Source organism: Gorilla gorilla, chromosome 5 (assembly GCF_029281585.2).
Source record: "Gorilla gorilla gorilla isolate KB3781 chromosome 5, NHGRI_mGorGor1-v2.1_pri, whole genome shotgun sequence".
Classification (NCBI taxonomy): domain Eukaryota; kingdom Metazoa; phylum Chordata; class Mammalia; order Primates; family Hominidae; genus Gorilla; species Gorilla gorilla.
In genome coordinates this window covers 183956723-183982962 of record NC_073229.2, presented here as the reverse complement: position 1 = coordinate 183982962, position 26240 = coordinate 183956723, and the positions used below count along the sequence as shown (strand labels likewise).

The 26240-nt window shown below is 38.9% G+C and overlaps 1 protein-coding gene across 5 annotated transcripts in view; it reads right to left on the bottom strand.

The window, feature by feature from the left end:
- Nucleotides 1-26163, bottom strand: part of WTAP (WT1 associated protein) — a 30143-nt gene extending 3980 nt beyond the window's left edge. Inside the window, exons 1-7 of one of the 5 annotated variants that reach the window (XM_063707232.1) lie at nucleotides 25011-25537; nucleotides 16060-16097; nucleotides 13318-13373; nucleotides 10232-10290; nucleotides 8578-8705; nucleotides 3983-4161; nucleotides 2933-3762 (exon numbers count right to left, since the gene is read on the bottom strand). In XM_063707232.1, the coding sequence (XP_063563302.1) occupies nucleotides 3702-3762; nucleotides 3983-4161; nucleotides 8578-8705; nucleotides 10232-10290; nucleotides 13318-13373; nucleotides 16060-16089 (513 nt within the window). In that variant the 5' untranslated portion in view covers nucleotides 16090-16097; nucleotides 25011-25537 and the 3' untranslated portion in view covers nucleotides 2933-3701. Of the gene's footprint in view, nucleotides 1-2932; nucleotides 3763-3982; nucleotides 4162-8577; nucleotides 8706-10231; nucleotides 10291-13317; nucleotides 13374-16059; nucleotides 16098-24648; nucleotides 24910-25010 lie in introns of those variants that run through there. The other 4 variants (XM_004044901.4, XM_004044898.5, XM_004044899.5 and 1 more) reach the window with 4 other exon arrangements.
- Nucleotides 26164-26240: the final 77 nt, after the last annotated feature.

The window sequence follows — 26240 nt, the reverse complement described above, 5'->3', positions numbered from 1 at the left end:
AGAAATGATCACTTTTAAAGGGATCTAAGTAAATAATTGTGATATTTACCTTTGAGACTTGGATAAAGATAGTGTGACATTCTTGTCCCTGGGGTAAGTCCAGGATGACCTTATGGGTTAAAACATTTTTTAAATTCTAGTCTTTCCTTCTTCTAGTGAGGCTTTCACTTGCCTGATACACTACTTCAGTATGCCTTATAACTTTAAAAATGAGAGCATTTTGTAAATATTTTATCAATCTTTGAAGTGTTGCATGGTTCTTTCACCTACAGCATATATATTTTTTTTTTTTTTGAGATAGGGGTCTCACTGTGTTGCCAGGCTGGAGTGCAGTGGTGTCATCTCAGCTCACTGGAGCCTTGACGTCCCCAGGCTCAGGTGACCCTCCCACCTCAGCCTCCGGAGTACCTGGGGACTATAGGTGTGCAGGAGCACCCCCAGCTAATTTTGGATTTTTAGTAGAGATGGGGTTTTGCCTTGTTGCCCAGGCTGGTCTCAAACTCCTAAGCTCAAGTGATCTGCCTACCTCAGCCTTCCAAAGTGTTGGGATTACAGGCATGAGCCACTGTGCCTGGCTGCATGTTTTCTAACCTAATGTAATTCAAGGAAAAGTTTGTAATTAAGCTTTCTTCCAGAAAATACGTGAAGAGTTCAACCTGGGTTACTACTGCTCAGAGGAGCCCGAGGGTGAAAGCCACCAGTGAGCATGTGGTAAAGGCTTTATTCTTTGATATGATAACTTTATTAGCTGGTGTTCTTGTTCACTGCTACTGTAGCTCCAGATTTCCACCATTTCCCATCAGCACTCTCAGGCGTTAGCCTCCACTGAACATCCACTTAGAAATTGAACAGTGGGAAAATGAGAGATATGCAAGATTGTCAAAAACAATGAAATTCCTTCCACTTTACTGCCTATGCTCTCAAAACTGTCTTCTTGCGAAGTATATATATTTCATTGGTGTTTACAACTAACCTTCTTACTATATGAATTTTAAAGAGTAGAAAAAGACAACTGTAAGATACATTAATTTGTGACCTGACTTAACCCCATATAAAAATGTCACAAATTCTAATGCAAAAAAGGTTTCGTTTAAAAAGTCATACCTTTTAATAAATAAATGTCTGAGCTAAGATAGTCATATCACGTTTAAAACTAGTGATTAGTAAAATAAATTTTAACAAAATCACAGTTTTGAAAAAATAATTACAAGTAGTTGTTTTTGAAATAATTTTTTAAAATTACACACAAAAAAATCAACCCATTCCTAAAATCGATTAACCCACAAACATAATAGAAAGCACTTTGAAAGATATACCTCTGAACACTCTAAAATATGTGCATTCTCACATGAATGAAATATTTTAACTGAACTGGACAGGTTATCTCTGGGAATCTTTCTTCCTCAAAATTAGAACAGAAAAACAGTAAAGCGAAGACACACACGTGCATGTGCGCGCACGCAACCCAAAGCAAAACCCATTCCACCACTGGAAATATTCCAGACAGGGGACTGCCTGAGCCATTATTTGTTTCAAATTAGTGATGTATTTATAGTACCTGATATACTCTGGCTTACAGCCAATTTTATAGAAAAAAAATCCATTTATAAGTGATTCAAATAAATTATGATTCCTTAACATAACGGAAATACACTATGTAACCATTAAAAATGTAGTTGTCTAGATACATTAAAAAATGGAAAAATGCCAAAGAGACCAAGTAAAAAAAAAACAAGGTGCAACTCATCTGTGTTTATGGTATGATCACATTTGTTTAAAACAATATACATAAAATAACTGTATATGCATAGAAATTATCTTGATGATACCCAAGAAAAAGTAATAGCAGTTACTGCTCTTGGAGAAGAGAATGAGGATGTCAAGGTCACATCCAGGAGTGACACTCACTTTTCATCTCCCCCTTTCTCTACAGTATTTCAATTTTATACATAAGCATGTATTATCTTATTAAAAGAGAAAATTTTAACAATGACAAGAAAAAAACCATAGAACTCATGACTGTTATCTAAGTGTCAAAGAAAGATGCCTGCTAAATTTGAGTACATGTTAATAATACATTTTATGGATTACTTTTCTATAAAATCTACTAAAAAGATACTTAGGCCATTTCTACTGTGAACTTAAATGGCATAAAATATTTATAAAAGCCTTAATGCAAGCACATAAGCTAATTTCAAACAGATCTGGTTACTTACCCTCCAACCCTCACAAATAGTGAGAATTTTAGAAGCAGATTTCTTGCTGAAAAGTCACACAAACCACTTCTTCAACCCACCCTCTGCCCCACAATCAGTTCCCTAAAGCACAAACATATGATACTTACAATTGATTTGAATGATTAAGAGAGAACTTAAGTCACCCTTGTTAAAACTGCACTTAAACGTTGGGACAAGCTGGAACATTTATCTTCCACTCATCTTAGACTCCATTATCACCAAGCGAAAATTTGAATTGGTGACTTATAGAATGATCTGACGGAAAAAATTCACCTCCAGGATTGGATGGAAGCATGAAGAAAATAATGCCTCATTTATCTAAATGATTAAATGAACTTGCTAGAAATGATCACTATACCTTTTTTCAATTCACAAAATGTCTTACTTAGGCCAGCCCACAGTTCCAACACATTATCTTCTGGCAGACACCCTGTGAAGCTGTCCCACATTACTTTCTACTGCAATACCCTGGGACAAAGTGTCATAAAAGTAACAAGTGTCAAGTCTCCTTGTCTTTTATGTAGGTCTTTTAAAAATGAGGCACAGCGCCTTTTCCTTCACTTTGAAGAGCACAGCAACAGTATTTCCAAAATGAATCTGCTCTCAACAGGCCCTCCCCGCCCCAAATTAAAATGTTAAAGAGTACAACAAAATCATCATAATATTCTTTGAACTTAAAAAAAAAAAACCAACTATTTCAAGGCACATTTAATTTAATATCAAGAGTGCAATACAAAAGGCCCAAATACAATGAAGGAACACATTCCCCCATTAACACCAACGACAAAGCTCTTTTAAACATGTGCCTGTTGAATGGAACGGGGATTTCATAAAATTCACTAAAAAAAATAATGCAGTGAGTCTCATCACAGCTATTATCCTTATACAATCTAGTTGTGAAATGAATGTTTATAATGCTTCAAACAGTTTCAACCTGAAGTTTGATACCACACCTTCATGTTTGTACAGTCCTCAGTAAGATTATCTACAGTTTTTGCAACCATTCAAAGAACAAACCATTGAATAAAACCACATTGATTAAGGCTCAAGCAAGTAATATAGAGCCCCAAACTAAATGGTTAAATATATGCGCTACTTGTACGGACATCTATTATTTGATTCTCTCATGACTATTGAAAGTTGGTTCTCAGCAAATAAACTCTTTAAAGGCAAAATTCACCTCATTTGAGTTTTGACCCAGAAGTTCAACAACAATCATGAAGTCCACAGTCTTATTGGCAAAACTGATACACAGTGTCTCTAAGTCACTATGCTCAAGGTTAAGAGCGATGCATATTCCGTTTTTACATTTTACTGGAATTTTACATGTTCAATTCATGATTTAAAATCTCTAGGTTTTCATTCCTTCAAACTGTCTGAAGACACAGTGTGCCACAGACTTAAGACTTCTGTTTCTCCCTCTATTTTCTTCAAACAGAAACACTTCTCAAGTGTCTACATGTTCTAGAAGGGGAATTTTTCGGAGGTGGCCACTTCTTCGGAATAGTCCGACGCCATCAGGCCTCTGAAGCAAGGGGAAGGGGAAAAGAAAAAAGCTGAAACACAAGGTTCATCTGGTAAGTTTTACATTAACCATTACAAGCTGGACAGTGTAAGAATGTGGCTTTTTTTTGGCTCAAAAAGTCTGAGTCTTGGTGTGGAAACGAGTACTTGGCTGTCCCACCACAGCTTTCTCGTAGTGGGACTGTCAGGGAAGTCTTGACTGGGGAGTATGATTTGTTTACCTATCAGGCGTAAACTTCCAGGCACTCAGTTCATTTTGGGCTTGTTCCAGTTTGTCTTTAGTCTGTTCCAGTTCACCTTTCATTTTTAGGAAAAACAAGTTGATCGCTGGGTCTACCATTGTTGATCTCAGTTGGGCAACGCTCGGCTGCTGGACTTGCTTGAGGTACTGGATTTGAGTCTGTGCAAAGCAAAAGAAACAATTACGACCAAATCAAAGGAAACATACATAAGAAGGTGGGGAAAACTCCCTCCATTCACTTGATTTACCAACTCTTTCATTAAGCTCCTCCCCTCTTTGATCCTGAAATTCTCTAGAAAAATCTTAAAACTTTCTAGAAAAAGTACAGACTAAAAACTATTTGATGAATATGCTAATTACCCTGATCTGATCACTATACATTATATGTATTGAAACATCACTATGTAGTAGTCCTTGAATATGTAAAAAACTTATATGTCAATCAAAAAAGTATTTATTTAAGGTTACTCACTTAGGAATTGAGGCCATTTGATTACATCTCCAAATCTGGGACTTAACTTTAAAGTGGCTACATACATTTTACTTTACAATCCAAACATTACCAAAAAACAAACAAAAATCAACATTATATTTACTAAAAATGCGGACAACCCACTGGAAAAAAGCAAAGTTTAAAATATTAATTACCTAAGAGTTAATGAAGTCTTTTGGTTTGCTTAATTTTTTACCTATGGAAATTATTCTATATAAAGTCCCCTAAAAATACATCAGGTACAAGATTATAACTTAAAATACACATTTGAATTTCTAAAGGAAAAAATATACAGTACTTACAGCTACAAGAGTTGCTGTTACAGCTTTATAAAAGCAAAACTCTATAGGACCTTAAGCCAAAATAAAGTATAATTCATATTTTTCCCCTGCTGAATAGATCCGAATCATAGAATTGTAAAGCTGGAAAGTAACTAACCTAATCCAAACTGCTTATTTTGAGATTAAATAACCCAACTGTTTAGTTCAGTGCCATAGCGGGACTACAATTCTAGTTCTCCAGCCTTCTGATTCCCAGTCTAGAGCTTTTTCCACCATACCAGAACCCTTCTACTTACATATGAAACCTTCAATTTCGACTTCAGTTGTGCTATTTACTAGCACACTAAAAATACATTTCTAAAATATGAAATATAGTTATTAGCATTAAATTCATCATTTTCTTCATACTCAAAGTAGATCTGGCCCAAGATCTAACTCCATACTAAGGCTTAAATAGGATTACAGTTAAAATTTTCTAATATAAATTTAGTAAAAGGAACAAATATACTAAGTGGTTTGGGAATACATTTGTTTCACTGAGCAAAAATCTAGTACAACTGCATAGTCAATGTGAAGCCAGCTGCTAAGACAACTTAACAGAGCGAGAATAAACCATGACTTACAGTGCACTCCATGTACTGACAGGACTGATTAAAACAGTCTACAGCACAGACTGAGACTCAGTTACTATCTAGCTTTACAAAGACCCAATAGTCAACACTTTCATTCATGAAAAGAGAGGTGAATCTGACTAGAATAAATTCCATGTTCTAGGGAAGAGAACACTGAGTAAAGTGTTTTCAAAGTTAGTTTTATTCCTAAATCTATTTTGAGTTGATTGGCAAAAGACTAAATGAAAAACAGAAATACCACTGAGGTGAACAAAAATGACAGATTTTACTTACCAACAAAATAAAATATAGTTAAGAATACAGTATATAGTTAAGAATATAGTAACTACATGGCTAATTTATGCCTTACACTCAAAACTAACTAAATTGACTACTGATGTACTTGGCAAAGACTGCATGTAGACAAAGAAATAAAGCATTATTATTAAAAGATCAAATGGATGAGTTAGTATGCTGGACAAACAAAAGATCTACACAAATAGATTCCTAAGGATGTATATTTTATTTTTTCTACGCTTAGCTTAATCTGAAACACCAAGGGTAAATGCAGCAGCTCTATTTTAAAGGACAGGTACCTAATACAAACCTTTCCACTATTTTTCACTCAAGAGGGTAAGAAACCCTCCTTCTCAGGGCCAATCCTTTCAACCATTCGCTTAACCTATTCCCTCCAAACTCCTATAGTACATAACTCCCATTCTTTCTACTCTTTAAATTCAGTTTCTCTCACTTCCCACTTGACAGTTCCTCTACAGCAGGGGTATCCAATCTTTTGGCTTCCTTGGCCAACAACCTCTTAACTGCCAAATCTAATGAACAATTTTAAATTCGTATTGTACAGAACTTTATGTATGCCTTTGTTTTAATCACTTTGTATTTTGGGGAAGGAGGAGGGAATGCTGGATTTCCTGTTTTCCTAACACCACACTCTACTCTTCTTTTAAAATTTGATCTTTGTAGGATCTATCCTAGTAGCATCGTTACTCAGTCAAACAAGACAAACCTGAAGCTGTGATTCCTCCCTAGATTTTTTTCATTCCTTCCACAACAGCATCCAAACTAAACAAGTCCTATTGATTGTGCCTCCAAAACACCTATTCTGTCCTGTCTGCTACCACCAGTGGCTTCATGTATTTCATCTGAACTATTTTAACAGCCTCACAATTGGTTTTCTTGCTTAAAGTCCTGTTCCTCTCAAATCTATCTTTCATACTCAAGTCAGAGTGATCTACCTAAAATGTAAATCTAAATCTGATCCATCACATACATCTCTTGCTGAAAAATTCTTCAGTAGTCCCCTCTTCTAGAATACCCAAGATTCCAGGCTGACCTCATTTTTTTTCACTCTCACCTGAAACTTTATCCTCATCTGCCATATATAATCTTGACCTTTCCTTGTGATTTTGCTCCTGCTGCCCTGCCCTGTCTGCAAAACCTCACTTGTATTATAATTGGAAGAACAGGAAGTTGTTCAGCTGGCGTATGCAGATGACAGCTGTTTAAAAAAAAAAAAAAAAAAAGCTGGAAAAGGTTAGGTTCCATTATAGTTGAAATAACCTTAAAATCCAGGTCGAGGAGACAAGAGTGATGAGGTATCACCGAAGGCCTTGACCAGGCGTAATATGATCAAAACTGCCAGCGCATATAGGACAGATGGAGAATCAGATGTGCATGAATAGCACAAACATTGTGATGTGCACACATCAACTATGATGTCAAGAGTAGGAATCCAGAAGAGAAATGGAATTCAAGACATTCTGATCCTATGAGATACTACCATCACCACCATCTATTCACACTCTATCTCCCAAGTGCTAGCAGTCTAAAGGTAAGATCCATTTCTCGTGTAAAGGGAAATTTGTTAAAACATTCATTAGTAACTAGGGAGAAAGAAGTATCAGTGGTGGTAAGAATTACAACAAAACTGATAGAAACAAAAGGACAAAATGTGTTAAGAAGGTAGAGAAAATGATAATGGGCCAGGTGCGATGGCTCACACCTATAATCCCAACAGTTTTGGGAGGCAAGGAGTAAGGATTGCCAAAGTACAGCAGTTCAAGACCAGCCTGGGCAACATAGGGAAGACCTCATCTCTACAAAAATTAAGAAATTAGCTGCGCTTGGTGGCACACACCTGAAATCACAGTTACTCGGGAAGCTGAAGTGAGGTGTGATTACACCACTGCACTCCAGCCTGGATGAGAGAGAGGCCCTGTCTCAAGAAAAGGGTGGGGGGGTTAGTGGGGAAAAAAAAGTAAAGAAAATGATAAAAGCCAGCCTTTAGCAAAGTAAAATGTGAAGAAGTCATTTAGTAACAAGTGAAAGAAGAGTAAATATGTGCTTTTGTTGGAATTTAAACAATCTCTGTAAGGGAAGTAAAAGGACTGTGACTGAGCCTTAAGGAACATTCTATTGGCAAAAGAAACAGGAACAGGACTGTGCCCATAGATTTTTGGTGTCTCCAATGACCAGAATACTATCTTAGAAGACTTTAATAACACATAAGAAGACTTCTATATGTACCAAATGAACGGAGAGTACACAAAGAATTGAAGAAACATTCAGATTTTAAAATCAGAAACAAGGATACAGCTGCCTCTAATTATTTTGTATAATTACACTGTAAGATTGAGCCTAAACTACCAGAGCTGGATGATCAACTATGTCACTAGATTTCAGATCTACGTAGACATAGTAAATACTACACAGTACACATCAAAGTTCTAACAATTAAAAAGGAGACACTAAAGAGGTTGCTGACACTAGGAAAAACAGTTCTATACACAGAGGGGACAAGAGAGCAGAGATAAAGTCATCAGATGGCTTTCCTAATCAGTGAAAGTAAAGCAATAAAGAGCAAATGCTCTTTTATTGATTACATCCTCAGACACCAAGGTATCTGAAAAATGTCTGGAATTGATGAACTAATATTTATAAGGCATGAAAATTTCAAAAAAAAACTTAAAACTTTGCCTTCTTGGCCACAAAAAAACGTCTAAATGAGACATTATCAAAATTTTTCATCTAGTATTCTTAAAGCTCAAAGCGTACGTACCTATAAAAGATAAGCTCTTATATTTAGCATTAAATGTTTAAAATTAACATGTAATAATGTGGACTAAAAACCAATTCCTCAACTAAAGACATTTATATAACTTGAAATACTTACAGTACACTCTTGCATCTCTTGTTCCTTGGTTGCTAGTCGCATTACAAGGATGTTTTCCCTGCGTGCAGACTCCTGCTGTTGTTGCTTTAGTTTTTCTTCAGACTCTCTTAGGCCAGTTACATCATTAGCTGATGATTCAAAAAAAAAATTATAAATACAATTTTAAGATCAAGTTCTAAATACCTCTGTCAAGAACAATAAGAACTAGGGTCAAAAAATTAATCAAGTCTTTAGTTTCCATCCTAACTACTTTTATAACAGGCGAATTTTTTCCTGGTCATGAGAGCTCCTTTAGGAGACAATGGTGTCATAGTGCTCCATGACTACTAACTAAATTATGTTGTTATAGTTTCATCTATTCCCAACAGAAGACAGGAAACATCTGTGTTATACAGTATTCACAAAATCCTGATTAGTATGTTTTAACCTATTTAATATAAAAAAGCTGTCTGGGCACAGTGACTCACGCCTGTTAATCCCAGCACTTTGGGAGGCTGAGGCGGGTAGATCACCTGAGGTCAGGAGTTTGAGACCAGCCTAACCAACACGGTGAAACACCGTCTCTACTAAAAATACAAAATTAGCCAGTCGTGGTGATGCATGTCTGTAATCCCAGCTACTTGGGAGGCTGAGGCAGGTGAATGACTTGAACCTGGGAGGCGGAGGTTGCACTAAGCCCAGATTGTGCCACTGCACTCCAGCCTGGGCGACAGTGCGAGACCCTGTCTCAAACAAACAAATAAATAAATAAAATAGTAATAACTGCTGGACAATTTGTATTTTAAACTTGAGGCAGGATCTTATTCTGTTACCCAGGCAGGAGTCCAGTGGCACAATCACGGCTCACTGCAGCCTTGACCTCCCGGGCTCTAGTGATCCTCCTGACTCTTTTTTTTTTGTAGAGACAAGGTCTCCCTATATTGCCTATGCTGGTCTCAAACTCCTGGGCTCAAGTGATCTTCCCACCTTGGCCTCCCAAAGTGCTGGGATTATAGGTGTGAGCCACTGTGCCTAGCCTTAAACTTTCATAATGTTCATGACTTCTATGGGTAACATAGTCACACAAAATTAGAATTTCAGGGTATTAACCCTTCTGAAGTTAGAAAACAATATATATTGGTTTTTATACTCAACAAATAGTATGTGATTCAAACAGTAAAAAGTGAGACTAAAATGGCTTAAAATGATAAACTTTGTTATTTTCAGCAGATTTTAAAAAATCTGTATATATTAAACATAATTAAGTTATATATATTGATTTAAGCTGTCATAAATCTGTTACTGGTTGCTTCTATTTATTTCTCTTCTAGACTAGTAACTCATGCTTCAAGTCAAATTCCTATGCAGAAGGGGTTAGGGACAAGTAAGAAAAGTTTCAAGTAGTTCTGAGTTACTGCATCTGTACTCAGAACCTTGCATATAATTTTGCTAAGTCATGCCATTACATGAGTATTACACCTCTGTCTTCTCCAATGACTGAGACTGTGTCTCATTCATCTTTATATTTTCTTGCACCCAACACAGTGCCTATGTATAGTTCTTATAATAAAACATGAGAAAAATTACATTTGCTTTAATAAAAACAATTATCCTTTTGATTTTAACAATCAAATGGAGATTATTCAGTCTTTAGGAAGCTAAAACTCAAACTTACAGTTAAGATCTGTGTACTTGCCCTCCAAAGCTTGTACATATGCTTCATATTGTTTCCATCTAATAAAAAAATCCATACATTAGTTGTTACGATAAAATAGTTTTTATTAAATAAACTAGAAGATATCTATAAACTCACAGATTTTAGTAATACTGAGCATTCTTCTGGATTTTTCATTTTAAATCTAGTTTTTTTTAGACAGAGTCTCGCTCTGTCCCCCAGGCTGGAGTGCAGTGTGGCGCAAACAGGGTCTGGGCTCAAGCGATGTCCCTGCCTCAGCTTCCTGTATAGCTGGGACCAAAGGCACATGGCTCATTTTTTTGTAGAGATGGGGTCTCACTATGTTGCCCAGGCTGGTCTTCAACTCCCGAGCTCAAATGATCCTCACACCCTGGCCTCCCAAACTGCTGAAATTACAGGCCTGAGTCACCACACCCGGCCTAAATCTAGTTTAACTGATAATAAAATAGTCCCTCATTTTTCCTTCCCATTTTACAGGACCACAGGTAAAAGGAGATATATAGAGAAGGTGTTTTCTGCTGAGAACATGCCAAGCATGCTCTGGGTGAGATCAAACCCCAGATTCACTTTGATATCACTGATGTTCAGGATAATCCTGGATTATAGAAGCTGGAAAAAAAAAATCCTACTGCTGCTTTCATATGTTGTCCACTTAGAACAAAAGGCATATTAGAAATGTGCCTCATTATGTAGAATTGAAGGTTCTTTATCTTGGCTCTTTTGTGAAAATACCATGTGACTCTTCTCAAGGTAATATCAATTTCTGCCTGTAAACACAGGGTGAGAATATAACATTTTTCAAGACTGTAATTTAACAATCACATCTAACTGTCAGAAACCTGCATAAATGCCATATGCTATCAGAATACAAGGGGACCGCTGTTCTTCATTATACTTCTCTACCCTGAATATATACACTGCTAGGTCCTCTTAGCAATAAAGATTTTTCTTAGTCTTATTAGGCAGTTCCTAATGGAAAGCACCCTGCCCTGAATGTCTGCTATCCTGCATATTTAAGAGCCATGTTTTCAAGCTGCTCTTCAGGTACAATTAATTAAAATTTGGCTTTAGAAAACCATTTTATGATCTTAAAAACAGGCTTGTCATGAGTTATTAATATTACAACATAATGAACAAAAAGGCTCGTGCCTGTAATCCCAGCACTTTGGGAGGCCGAGGCGGGCAGATCATGAGGTCAAGAAATCAAGACCATCCTGGCCAACACAGTGAAATCCCGTCTCTACTGAAAATACAAAAAAATTAGCAGGGCATGGTGGCGCATGCCCGTAGTACCAGCTACTTGGGAGGCTGAGGCAGGAGAACCGCTTGACCGGGAGGCGGCGGTTGCAGTGAGCCGAGATCGTGCAACTGCATTCCAGCCTGGTGACAGAGCGAGACTCTGTCTTAAAAAAAAAAAAAAAGAAAAAGAAAAACCTTCCTAATACCAAACTAATCCACTTTCTATGTAAACACTGATGTTCAGCCAAGGCCATGCTTTATTTTTATGGCACTTAAAACCTAGGACACGTACAGTTTACCAAATATTTGGGGATGTATAGAGAAAGATCTTCAGTGGAGGCTATAAAAGAACGATTTATTTTAGAAGTACAGAAAAATATAAAAACTGAAGCAAGAACATGTATATCACAAGGATAGAAGGCACAGACTAGTTAAATAAGTAGCAGCTGGTTTAAAATCTCCAAGGGAATCAAAGAGAAAAAAACTCACCTAAAAGTCTTACATGAATTCCCTAAGGAAAGATGTTAAACTGACCTCAAGGAAATACACTGCATATGATTTAGAAACCTTAAAGGTATCTTAAAATAAAACATTTCTATGATTCTTTATTAAGATTACTGATTTTTCCCCTCCTACAGTTAAATCAAAAAAATGACTGCACAGACTAACCAGAGCAATTATGTAAGAAGGCATAAAAAAAAGTATACAATGCCAGAGATAGGGAAAAAAAAAATCATGGACGGGCATGGTGGCCCATGCCTGTAATCCCAGCACTTTGGGAGGCCAAGGTGAGAGAATCACTTCAGGCCAGGCATTCAAGACCAGCCTGAGCAGCACCTCCCCTCTATTATAATTTATATGCACATTAAAACAAACAAAAAAAAACCCAGCACTGAGTAGTAGTGTATCTTAAGTATATACTTCAGCATAAGACAGAAGTGTTTTAGAATAACAAAAATTTAAATTTTATGTGCAGAAAGACAAAGGTATGCAATGGAAACTGTCCTATGTATGAGATTATGGCGAAAAAAAAAAAAAAAAAAAAAAGGTAAAAAGTGTGTTCATAATACAGTAGCTGTCCAAAGGTGAAAGTAGGAAATTGTCACACTCTAGGAAACAACAAAATCTGTGTTAGCCTATCTCACAAAACATCTTTTCTCTCCTCCGCTTTCAGCCTGTTAAAATACTCATTTTATTTTTATCTAAGTTATCAAGAAACTTACTAACCATAGCAATAAAATACAGAAAGAATATATTTAAATTATAAAACACAGAATATCCTACTTCCTGATTTCTTACACAATCTAAAAAGATTATACGTTGTACTTGACAATCTGCTTTTGTAAGACATTTACAAGATAACCGCAGAAATTCAGAACTGGAAGTCACCTTTAACAATAACTTAACCCAACCTCTTCAACTTACAGATGAGAAAATGAAGAGTATGAAGTTATATGAGCTGGTGAAGGTCACGCTAATAAGAAAAAGTAACCTCACTTCATTAGTAAATTATGTATTTCTTCCATAAATATAAGTGTATCTTTTAGGATTACATTTCTTTTTCAAATGTTAAACACCAAAGGAAAAACTACACAAAACAAGCCATATATTTGTTAAACTTATAGCTTCCTAGTAGTTCTTTAAAGTGTTACGTTTTCCTCAGTGTTAATATAAGAAATAGGTCATAGTATGCTCAAAAAGTACATTAAATTATTTGAGGATAGAACAACATTAAAAACAATATCTGGCACAAAGACAATTACAGTGTAGAGTCACAATATAATGTTCTATAGAAAGACTTTGTTTTTGAACAGAGAACATTTTACCTTAGAATTAACTCATCTCTTGCCATAACTTTGAAGTCTGTTTCACTCAATCGAACCTATAAAGAGAATTACAATATGAATTTAGTGATCTTCCTGAAGACACAAAGTTCTATAATGAGACCTATGAAACATCTCCCAAGTGTGAGATTTAAACGGCTCAGTACATATTATGATTTTAAAAAAAAAGTATTTTATTACAAAAGTTTTTTTTTTTAAGGTAAACTATTTGGTATCTTAACAATGGGCATCATCATTAGGAAAATGCACATTAAAACCCCAGGTATCACCACACACTGATTAGAATGGCTAAAATAAAAATTAGTGGCAACACCAAATGCTGGTGAGGATTCAGAGAAACTGAAGTTTCCTACACTGCAGGTGAGAATGTAAAAATGGTATCTGAAGAAGTATGGCAGTTCCTTTTATTAATACAACTAAAAATGAACGTGCCATATAACTCAGCAGTTGCACTCTTAAACATGTATATCAAAGAAATGAAAACATGCAAGCAGCTTTACTTGTAAAAGCTAAAAAACTGAAAACTATCCAAATGTCCTTTAACAGGCAAATGATTAAACTATCCTACAGCCACACCATGGAACACTTTAAGCAATAAAAAGAAACAGGACTACTGATAAATGAAACAATTTGTATAAACCTTAAGGAAACTGTGCTAAGTGGAAGGAAAAAAATAGTCTCAAAAAGATGCCTACTACATGACTACATTTATATAACACTCTGAAGTAACAATTATACAAATGGAGATAAATTAGTGGTTGCCAGGGGTCAGGCATGGAGAGGGACGGGGTAGATGTGGCTATTAAAGAATAACTCGACGAAGCTTTATGGTGATAGTTCACATATGTATCTTGATTAATGATGGTTACACAAAGCTAGACATGATAATAGTGCATATAGCTCTTCCCCACTTCCCCCACTAACAGTGCAAGTATAACGTGAAATGTGAATAAGCTCTGTGGATTGTACCAATGTCAATTCCCTGATTTTCATAGTTATTAGAGATGTCTGCTAGTCACGCAAGATGTTAACAATGAAGCAGGCTCAGTGAAAGTTGCACAGAACCTCTCTGTACATTTATTTGCAACTTTCTATGAATCTATAATTATTTCAAAACAAAAAGCTGAAAGAAGGGCACAAGCTAACATGCTTCAAAAATTGAGAAACAGTATATTCACTACACCAAATAAAGGCTGTAAAGGTGAGATACCTCTCCTACCTCAGTATAAAATTAAGGCTTTGGCTGGGCATTGTGGCTCATGCCTCCTGCACTTTGGGAGACTGAGGCGGGAGTATATCTTGAACTCGGGAGTTCAAGATCAGCCTGGGTAACATGGCAAAACCCCATCTCTACCAAAAAATACAAGAATTAGCCAGGCGTAGTGGCACACCTGTAGTCTGAGCTACTTTGGGGGGCAGAGGTGGGAGGATCACATAAGCTGGGGTATGAGGCCACAATGAGCCAAGATTGTACCACTGCACTCCAGCATGGGCGACAGAGTGAGACTCTGTCTCAGAAAATAAAAAATAAAAATAAAATAAAGGCTTTATTAGTATTCCCTTACAAGACACTTAAATTTTTTTCCTTAAAAATGTTTCAAATTATAATACTAACCAGTAAAATAGTATTACCATAAAATGGAATGAGGGAACTATTATAATGTAATATATTGAAAGGCTGCCAGAGGCAGTTCATGCCTATTATCCCAGCACTTTGGAAGGCAGAGGCAGGTGGCTATCTCTTGAGCCCGGGAGTTCGAGACCAGCCTGGGCAACATGGTAAAACCCCATCTCTACAAGAAATACAAAAATTAGCTGGGCGTGGTAGCACATACTTGTAGCCCCCAGATACTCAGGAGGCTGAGGTGGGATGATCGCTTGAGCCCAGGAGGCGGAGAATGCAGTAAGCCAAGATTGCACCACTGCACTCCAACCTGGGCAAGAGAGCAAGACCCTGTTCCAAGGGAGGAAAATCAAAGGGTACCAGAGGGAGCACACAGTAATTCTCAGATTATGAAAGCATAATACAATCCTTTATTCATTTTATGAGTAATCTGACTCCACAATAGGAAACTTCTGTAATATCTAAATTATTCACTTAAATATTAAGTTTAGTAAGCTTTCCCAATTGAATCACAAATTCCTCCTAGAGACGATGTTACCTCTTTTATAACAGCCACTGTGTGTGTGTGTGTGTGTGTGTAAGAGTAATTAAACTCAAGGTAGGAATGCACAACAGGGGGAGATTTGAGACTAGACAACAAAACTTCAGAGAAAAAGGTAGAATTTGAAAATTAGCTCTAACCATTTTTTTAATAAAGTAGTTTTTAATTACAATCAAAGGGATTTACACTAGGAAAAGAATAATAATATACTCATAATGTCCATTTTTGACATTATTTGTATATATGTACCTGGAAATATTTACATAATGAACATTAAGAGTAGACCTGGAAACATTCACATAATGAACATTAAGAGTAGACCATGGGAATATTATAACTAAAGTTTTCCAAAATCTGAAATATTCTAAAAATATACTGGATATAAGATACAATATCTGGCACACTGTACAACTCCAATGCTATTATTGTTATAAAGGCAAAGAAATGAAAAATAAGCAAACAACGATAATCCCTTCAAGTCTATTTTTTTTAAAAGTGCTTCAAAAAACCCCCAAAAAACCCAAAACAAAACAAAAAAACCCAAAACCAAAACCCATACCTTCTTGGGAAGAGGTTCTTCGTTGGTCATCTTGAATCCTAAAAAAAAAAGTTGCGGAAAACAAGTTCAATTGATTTTCTTCCAGTGAAAGTAGGAATAAAAAATACTGACTCTTTCAAATCAATTTATTAGTGAACTAAATTACTGTTGAATAATTAGAATTTAAATAAACAATTTAAAAATAGTTTTAGATTTACAAAAAAGTGGCAAACATATTACAGAGTTCCTATATACTCTGTACCCAGATCCTCCTTTGTTAACATCTTCCATTATTATAGTTACTGGGTAGTTTTTACAAATTCCCTCATAAAAAAGCTCATCAGCCATTCAAATCATTTGATGTCGCCATAAAGGGTGAAGAGAAATATAATGACCTCAAGTAGTATCCTACGCATGTTGCTAAGGGGCTATAAAAGGGTAATACCAGTTTAAGTCTTTCCTTTTATAGCATTATGTTGTTAAAGTAAGGTAGTACCTACCACAGCCATAATCTACTACTACCCAACAGTTTTTTAGACATATTATATATTTTATTTTTATTTTTTTTGAGACACAGTCTCGCTCTGTCGCCCAGGATGGAGTGCAGTGGCGCGATCTCAGCTCACTGCAACCTCCGCCTCCAGGGTTCAAGCAATTCTCTTGCCTCAGCCCCCTAAATAGCTGGGACTACAGGTGCGTGCCACCACACCTGGCTAATTTTTGTATTTTTAGTAGAGACGGGGGTTTCACCGTGTTGGTCAGGCTGGTCTCGAACTCCTGACATTGCAACCCATCCGCCTTGGCCTCCCAAAGTGCTGGAATTACAGGCATGAATCACCACGCCCATCCTATTATATATTTTAAAATATATGTTACACTGGTTGAGTGTGATGGCTCATGACTGTAATCCCAGCATTTTGGGAGGCTGGTGGGTGGATCACTTGAGGTCAGAAGTTCAAGACAAGTCTGGCCAACATGGTGAAACTTGGTCTCTACCAAAAAATTTAAAAAATTAGCCCGGCGTAGTGGCACACGCCTGTAATCCCAGCCACTAGGGAGACTGAGGCAGGAATCGCCTGAACCCGGGAGGCGGAGGTTGCAGTGAGCCGAGATGGCGCGCCACTGCATTCCAGCCTGGGCAACAGAGACTCCATCTCAAACAAACAACAAAAACTCACATACACATGTATGTCACACCTTAATAAAAATATTCCTACAGTATTTAATTTTATGCAAAATATTTTGTATCTCAAAATTAGCTTCTTTATTATACAAAATTCACTTAACCCTGTTTCAAAGATAGGTTAATGAATTCAAGTAGGGAACACTTTATTAGGCTGTTTTTTAGAACGAATGCTAATAGCAGCTATTATTCATTAAACTACAAATCCACACACTAAAAAAAAAAAGACAAAAAATGTGTAATAAACATAAACACCACATTAAAATACAAGGTTGGAAAAAAAGTATACGACATGAAGAGCTAACCTGACAAACATAAAATCTTTATATAAAAATTCTATGAGGATTAAAAAATTGAATCAGGGTTCTGAGTACCAGTGCTCTTTTGAAAAAGCATCTAAATTGCATTTGGCATATTCATAACTTATACAAATTAAGTAATTAGTTCTTATACTAATTTAGTTATTCCTATTCTTTCTTTCTTAAGAGATGGGGACCCACCATAGTGCCCAGGCTAGTCTTGAACTCTTGGGCTCAAGTCATACTCTCATCTCAGCCTCCCAAGTAGCTAGAACTACCTGTGGAAGGATCACGCCCAGCCCTAATTATTATTTCTAATAGTATACTCATGAATCTTCCCTTAAAGTGTTTATGGTTTATTTTAATTACCCATACTTATTATAAATTCTAAACTACTAGAAATTTGACCAAAAGCTTGGTATGTTAAACTGATTTTTTTTTTTTTGAGATGGAGTCTCACTCTGTTGCCAGGCTGGAGTGCTGTGGCATCATCTCGAAAGCTACTTGAGGCTGGTGTGGTGGCTCACACTTGTAATCCCAGCACTTTGGGAGGCTGAGGCAGGAGAGCTGCTTGAGCCTAGGAGTTTGAACCGAGCCTGGGCAATGTGGTAAGACCCTGTCTCTCATTAAAACAAACAAACAAAACACACACACACCAAGACTACTTGATTTCTCCCACTTGATTTTGAGATTCCTCAAAAGGAGATAATCTTCCAACAGCATTTTTTATACTACGTACAATCTCAACTCCACTTTATAAATGAAACATTATAATCATACTGTTATTAAACCCTGGTTTTCAGATTAAGTAAATTGTGTTGAAGAAAGCAGAATTTAGAGGAAAAATCATAAATTGATCTTAGATTACTGGCTTGCTTCTTTCTCTGTTTAATCTTCTTTTTTTTTTTTTTTTTGGAGATGGAGTTTCGCTCTTGTTGCCCGGGGTGAAGTGCAATGGCGCGATCTCGGCTCACCGCAACCTCCGCCTCCTGGGTTCAAGCAATTCTCCTGCCTCAGCCTCCCAAGTAGCTGGGATTACAGGCATGCGCCACCACGCCCGGCTAACTTCCTTGTATTTTTAGTAGAGACGGGGTTTCTCCATGTTGGTCAGGGTGGTCTGGAAATCCCGACCTCAGCTGATCTGCCCACCTCAGCCTCCCAAGTGCTGGGACTACAGGCATGAGCCAGCGTGCTGGGCTTTTTTTTTTTTTTTTGAGACAGTCTCGCTCTGTCACCTAGACCACAGTGCAGGGGTGCGATGATGGCTCACTGCAATCTTGACCTCCCAGGCTCAAGTGATCCTCCCACCTCAGCCTCCCGAGTACCTGGGACTACAGGCATGTGCCACCACACCCAGTTAATTTTTGTACTTTTTTTTGGTAGAGACAGGGTTTCATCATGCTGCCCAGGCTGGTCTCGAACTCCTGGGCTCAAGCAATCCAACCGCCTTGGCCTCCCAAAGTGCTGGCATTACAGGCGTTAGCCACTGCACCCTGCCTTCCCTCTTTAATCTTTCTCAAGGGATACAGCAAACAGATAAAAACCTCAGTATTTGTTTCTGAGCTAATTGTATACAGTCTGTTTCACTGAGCAAATCACTCTGTCCTATGAAGACATAAACCATATTACTATGATATAAAATGTATATTATTCTTTTTTTCTTTAAATTGGTTCCTCCCTTGTTGCCCAGTTTATTATCTCTGCTGCCATTACAGAAAGCTGCTTTGTAACTACCTTAACCTGGTGGCAGTCATTTTAATCATCTGAGAAACCATCACCATATTTAACTCCACATGTCTAACTACTTCTATTTTAGCATGACACATGCATTAGGCTGCAAAGTCTTAGAACCCAGATATCAAATCTGGCATTTCCTTGTAATTTCCCATTTGTCTGGAGCTAAATATCAATTTTACACACACACACACACACACTATATGTATATATACATATATATACAGAGAGAGAGAGAGGGAAAGAAGCAGACAGAGACACTCCCTCTCCCCCCGCCCCCGGTCTCTGTCGCCTAGGCTGGAGTGCAATGGCGCGATCTCGGCTCACTGCAACCTCCACCGCCTGGATTCAAGCGATTCTCCTGCCTCAGCCTCCAGAGTAGCTGAGATTACAGGCGCCTGCCACCACGCCCGGCTAGTTTTTGTATTTTTAGTTTCACCATGTTGACCAGGCTGGTCTCGAACTCCTCACCTCAGGTAATCCGCCTGCCTCGGCCTCCCAAAGTGTTGGGATTACAGGTGTAAGCTACTGCGCCCGGCCAATAATATTTTTAATTTAAAAAATCTTAAAGACAATTGTAGCTATTTGAGCTGTACATATTTAACCGGTATATCAGTATCTGTATCTATGTATATATGAACATAAAATTTTGAGAACCAACCAGGAACTTCATGTAACAGGTACTGTGGTAGAGATCTGTGAATGACAGTTTGAAAACAGCTATATTTATCACTATGGCTAGGTGGTATACCTTTTATCTAGTTACTAAGGCATCCTACCTACTCAGTATGTACAACTTTAGTTGTAATACTAAAGTATCATGGATGCTATTCAATATAAATTCCAGCTTATAAAAGTTATTATAGTTGGTCCTTGAACAACCCAGGTTTTAGCTGCATGGGTCCATTTATATGTGGATTTTTTTCAATCAAACTCAGATTAAAAAATACACTACTCGGATCAAAAATACAGCATTCACGGGATGCGAAACCTGAGTATGCAAAGGGCAGACTTTTCATACACCAGGGTTCAAATTCCTATGCCAGGATTTTGGCAAGGATCATCGGTATGTGGTTCTACAACCTGATACTTCCCCTAGGTTTACTTGCTTACTCTCTTCTTAAAGACAGGTATCCATATTCTTATTCCACTAAAATAAAATTAACTGTAAGCTTAGCAAAAAATGAGATGATAATCTGTTTTTAAGGGGCATTAAAAGGACTGAGAAACACATGAAGAAAGTTCTGATAACCTTGGTATTCTGAAACAGGTTGTCAACTTTGCAAATACAAAAGTAGCAAAATCTCTGCACCTCAGTTTCCCCATCTCAAAAAGAATTACCACAACCAGGGCCCAAATACTGTGCTATTTCTGAAGACAGACATTAATCTTTAGCATGGTAACTGGCACAAAATGGGCATTTAATTAATAGTTTCTTCTCCCCATCAAAAACACAGACTCAGTGTTTCTTGAAAAACCTGAAGAGATAATCCACAGGTTGAGGATAATAATCATACTGTCCTCCCAACTGTTTCTAACACTTACTGCAGAATTCTTTGGCATCTCCAATATTTAGGATTCTAAACAGAAGTTACTTAAATTTTCTTTTTTTTCCTCTCTTTTTTTGAGACAGAGTCTCACTCTGTCGCCCAGGCTGGAGTGCAGTGACTCGATCACGGCTCACTGCAGCCTCCATCTCTTGGGCTCAACTGATCCTCTTGCCTCAGCCTCCTTTGTAGCTGGGATCACAGGCATGAACCACCACGCCCAGCTAATTTGTTTTTTTTTTCTTGTTAGTAGAGATGAGGTCTTGCTATGTTGCCCAGGCTGGTCTTGAACTCCTGGGCTCAGGAATCCTCCTGCTTGGGCCTCCAAAAGTGCTGGGATTACAGTTGTGAGCCACCATGCCCAGCCTGCAATTATTGAAATTTCTTTTCTTTTTTTCTTTTTTTTGAGACGGAGTCTCTCTCTGTTGCCCAGGCTGGAGTGCATAGGCATGATCTCGGCTCACTGCAACCTCCGCCTCCCAGGTTCAAGCGATTCTACTGCCTCAGCCTCCCGAGGAGCTGGAACTACAGGCACGCACCACCATGCCCAGCTAATTTTTGCATTTTTTTTTTTTTCTAGTAGAGACAGCGTTTCACTATGTTGCCCAGGCTGGTCTCCAACTCCTGACATTGGCTTATGTTCTTTTTAAAAAGTTTGATGTTGAGTAGATTTTAATTAAATGGTGCTTTTTATTGAAATTTTCTTTAAAAATAAAATTCTGTATTTGTAATGTAAGTCAGGAGTAAATACAGATTTTGGATAAATGTCTACACTTCCTAAGTCAACTCTCAGAGTCACTTTTAAGATCACTCTAGCTGTCTGGGGTATCCAACTTGGGAAATGCAGAGCCTCAGTATTTAGAAAGAAAATCCTTCCTCAACTTTAATCTGATGAAAAGTAAATCTTTCCTTGAAAGTCGATGATATGCCACAAAGTTAAATGCGCCATCTGGCAAAAGGCAAATTAGAACAGGTTCAAAATTTACAACAGTCTACAACATTCAACTATTTGGTCAAAATAGAACCTAATTGGCAATTTTGACTTTCACACCACACGACTGTACCGAGAAGTTTGGTATTCCCCAGGGCAATTTTTTTTTTAGCGCAAATGACAAACACAATAACCATTTAAAGTCAATTCTAGATTCATAAAGGCAATGAATATTCTAGGTTCTCAGAACAATCTATTCTCGTATCAGAAAAATAGAATGACCATAACATCATTTGGAGTCAATTAAAGTTGAATCCTGAAGGAAAATAATAAAGAAAATATGCTCAGTTCTTATGAATCACACATTTAATAACAGCACTTTTCAAAGTCAAAGTTAGTTCCCATTTTCCAGGATGAAAATGACTGTTAGTCATTAGGTGATCAGCTATTAGGTGATTAAAACAGCTATTAATTAATAAATTGGGGGTAAGGGTCTCAAATTTGGTGCCCCTCAAAAGGGTGGTAACATGATTGACTAGTTTTAAAATTACATAAAGGTTTCAGTTATTTATGTAGATAATTCAGAGATAATACATCTCAGAAAATCAGGACCACCATCTACTCTTGATGCCTTAACACAGAAAAACAGCTTAGTACGGAGTTCAGTCTAGACTGGTTAGGTGCCTAGCATCCCAGATCCCAGTACCTTCCTGGCTCTTAGCATCATAGTTAGGTAACTCAGTTCCCTCTGAACGGAGGCAAGCGCCAGCCAAAACAACTTCAGTAAGAAGACACGGTACCTTGGCGAAACAAATCATAGCTGAATGTAAGACACCAATCTTCAGACACTGTAGTAGCAAGGTACTGATGAGGAACTGAAAGGCCATCTTTTCCTTATCCTCTATGTGCCATGTGTGATTCCAAGCAAGTCTTTTAACTCTTGCAGTTTCCAAGTCAGCAAAAAGATAATTTTGCCTGTCTCACACAGTGCTGCAAATATTAATGCTTTCAGCACAATAAAAATGCTATACAGATTTTTCAAATAAAATATGAACATAATATGAACATAAAAGGCAACTTCAATGTGCACTTAGAAAAGATTAAATTCCATTAACTACATCTTCAAAGGCAGAAAATATTTACAGCAATATATTTTAGTCAGATGGAACATCTTGTTATATACAATACACAATGAAGTATACTATTGTGGAGATACTGAAAAGTTTTTCTGTGTTAAGCTTAGTAACTACAAGAAACAAAATATTTAGAGACAGAAAAGTTGGAGACAACTAAAAAAATTAAAAACAAGAATAAAACCAAAATACTATCTTCAGTCTTCTTTTGCTGAAGGACCTACTAACTAACATACAATTTTGAGGAGCAAGAAGCAAATACATAATGATCAAAACTGCTAAACAATATATCCAAGGGGATTCAATACTACATACAAGACCATAAGAGACCTTGAACGCTTTAATGTACTGTACAAATTGTGACAATGCTCATCTCCACATCACAGGGCTTTTTACACATTTTGTTTCATCTCTACCAGCTTATTTCTGACAAACAATACACAAAAATATTTTCAGCAAACATGACTCAACGTTGAATTGGAAAAGCTAGACATAAAAGAGCCATGTAAAAATAAGCAGTGCCTGGGACACACTATTATTATTACTTTTATCCTTTAGGAGTTAGCAATTCTGGTAGCTTGTCCAAATTCTGCCAATGAAAAAGTACTAAAAATACTGAACTTTTAAACCATGTGTCTGTTTAAGATACCTTAACACATAAAAGCACTGTAAGAAACACACCTACCCAAACCCTTAAAATGTCACCTCAACCTTATCACAAGCCAGCTTGCGGACTGCAATCTTTCCCCGACTTGGCTAATCAGATGCTATTTGAATGAATAAAATTTATCCATCTTGAAAAGACTTTTCGCTCATAGTTTTAAATTACGGTTTTAAATGTCCACAACATGTTTTATCTATCGTAGAAAACTTAATGGTCAAAATTTTAAAATCCAAAAAACGAGAACTTGTGATGGATCTATGACGTCCACTTATCTTCCGAAGCAATGGAATTAACTAAAACTAGATAAAATAGGCACAAATACAACTTCCAATTGTAGCATACTCATCGAAGTATTTCCCTACCAGACTAAATAATAGTTTTTTTGGGTTTTTTTCTTTTTTTTTTTTTTTTTTACATAATCACAGTTATGCTAGTCCTTGATAATGTTAAGCTAATCCTTTGGGATCAAACAACCAAGCGACTTTCTTATCAAAACAAGAACTCGGGCTTTTCCATTACGTGTACACAGACTTACGAAAAACGGTGAAAACAAAATCTAGTAACTGTCTCACAGGGATCCAAGGTAAGACTTGGATTTCACAAAAATCTGCAATAATTCAGTTTCTTTCCTCAGAATGCTTATACTCATTTAAAAATGGAAGTCTACAAAAGAACGTAGTAACATCCTACTGCGTGACATGCAATGTAGGGAACGAATGTTTCTTTTTTTCCTTGCTGAACTCGTTAGTGCCGCCAGGTCCTCGGGAGAGGCCCAAGGGAGGTGAAGGGGGCGACACCGAGGCGAGGAAAAAACGAGCGCCGCCGCTCAGCCCGGGGAGGGCATCCTCCGGCCTCCGTGAGTGGCCTGTCTCTCCGGCCGCCAGAGCAACCCTCTCACTCCCGGCCTTGGGGACGGAGGACGGATATAAAATGGCCTCGAAGCGGCGGAAGTGTTCCCCGCAGGCGGGAAGGTAGAGCGGCTAACGAGACCGGTGCCGCACCAGGCCCGTGTGGCCTTTCGGGCCCTGCCCGCCCCTTACCCGCCGTGGGCGGCTGCGCGCCAGCCCTCAGGCCCCGGAGGTCCCCAGCGTCCGCTCCCGCCAGCCGGCCCGCACCTACCTCTCCAGGCGGAAGCCGCGCCGGCGCCACCGGTCGCATAGGCCGAGGCCGCGCTGCTTGCCCTGCCGCCCGGGCCCCCCGGGCCACCGCGCAGCCGGACAGCTCTGCCGCCGGCCCCACCGCGCTCCTAGTCCCGCCGCAACCCCTGCGCTCCCCTTTATTTGTGGGTCTCGCTGCCACAAAATGGCGCTGAGGGAGGAAACCAGGCCCCGCCGCCGGCCCCGCCCCGCCGCACGGCTCCGCTCCGCCCTGCCCCGCCCCACAGCCGGTCCGAACGCGCCGCAGGCCAGCGCCACTGCCTCCCGCCTCCCGCCTCCCGCCAGCCTCCCCGCTCCGCCATGTTCGCGTTCTGGCCCACTCACAGGAGAGTCGCCTCTCAGGCGTGGCCGCAGTCACTCGCTCGCCGGCGAGCCCCGCCAGGAGAGGAAAGGTGAAGGGAGGGAGGCCGCCGGCCTAGCCCGATCGGGGCCTCGAGGCACAATGGAGCAGCTGCTCCCCGGTAACACTCCCCGTCCTTTCCCACGAGCCTTGCGCGAGCTCCGCGGGCCCCGGAGCTCAGCAAGCTCCGTAAGAGAAGCGGCCGAGGGGAGGGGCGGGCCAGCGAGGTCAGAGGTCAGCCGCGGGGCATCACGGGAAGAGAAGGTGGAAGTACTCGCCGGGGCCACCTGCGGCTGCGGGGGCTGCCTCGTGCGGAGGGATCTGGGCGAAGGCGGCGCGTGATTGGCCGCTCTGTGTTCGTGACGCTCATCCGTGATGCTTCCGCGTGTCGGAGGACCAGGTGCCACCTCGAAAGAGGTCGTGGGCGGCGAGCCGCGGGCGTTTACTCTCAGCAGAAGCTCACCTGTAAGTTCTGAGAACTTAGAAACCGATGCCTTCCCTCTCATCAGTCGTGAGGCGCAGTCTCCTGGCCGCTGGGTTCGTTCCTCCTTGACATCTCTGGAGACGCATCGAGGAGCTATTGTTCTCTGGCGTCGGAGGTTGCGCTGTGTCCGCGGCGCTGAGGGTCCCTTGCTAACTGGAACGCGGGGAAGGCGGCCCTGTGAGGTTTAGTGAACTCAATCAAAGAGGTCCTGCAAGTGGAGTAGACTCCCTGAAGCAAGACTGCCATCTGGACCGCCGAGTAATGGCGGTGTTACCTGGAGAACGTGAAACAGTCTCTAAACACTTACTAGAAGAGCATGTAATTCTTTTGATTGGTCTGTCCTTAGCCGGCTTTATCAAACCTGTTCATCCCCAAAGGAGTGTCTTGTAGTAAGGTGATTTATTAGGATAAGATTAAAGTACATTCCAGATGGTCGTAGTATATTTCCAGTGAGTCAGATCAGTCTGGAGAAAATCTTTGCAACTTGTATCACAAGAACTCTCAAAAATTGAAAAAAAAAGTCCAAAAGCCAAAGGAGAAAATGGGGAAGGACATGAGCAGATGGTTCTCAGAAAAAATACCGTAATGGTCTTCAAACATAGAAAGTCGCTCCACCTCACTTACAATGGAAATACACGTTGAAATTACCTTTCCTGGTGAGAGTGGAAAAATGGTTCAAGTTCCGCGGAGTACAAAATTACTTGTGTTTATTCTTATACCTTGCAGTTAT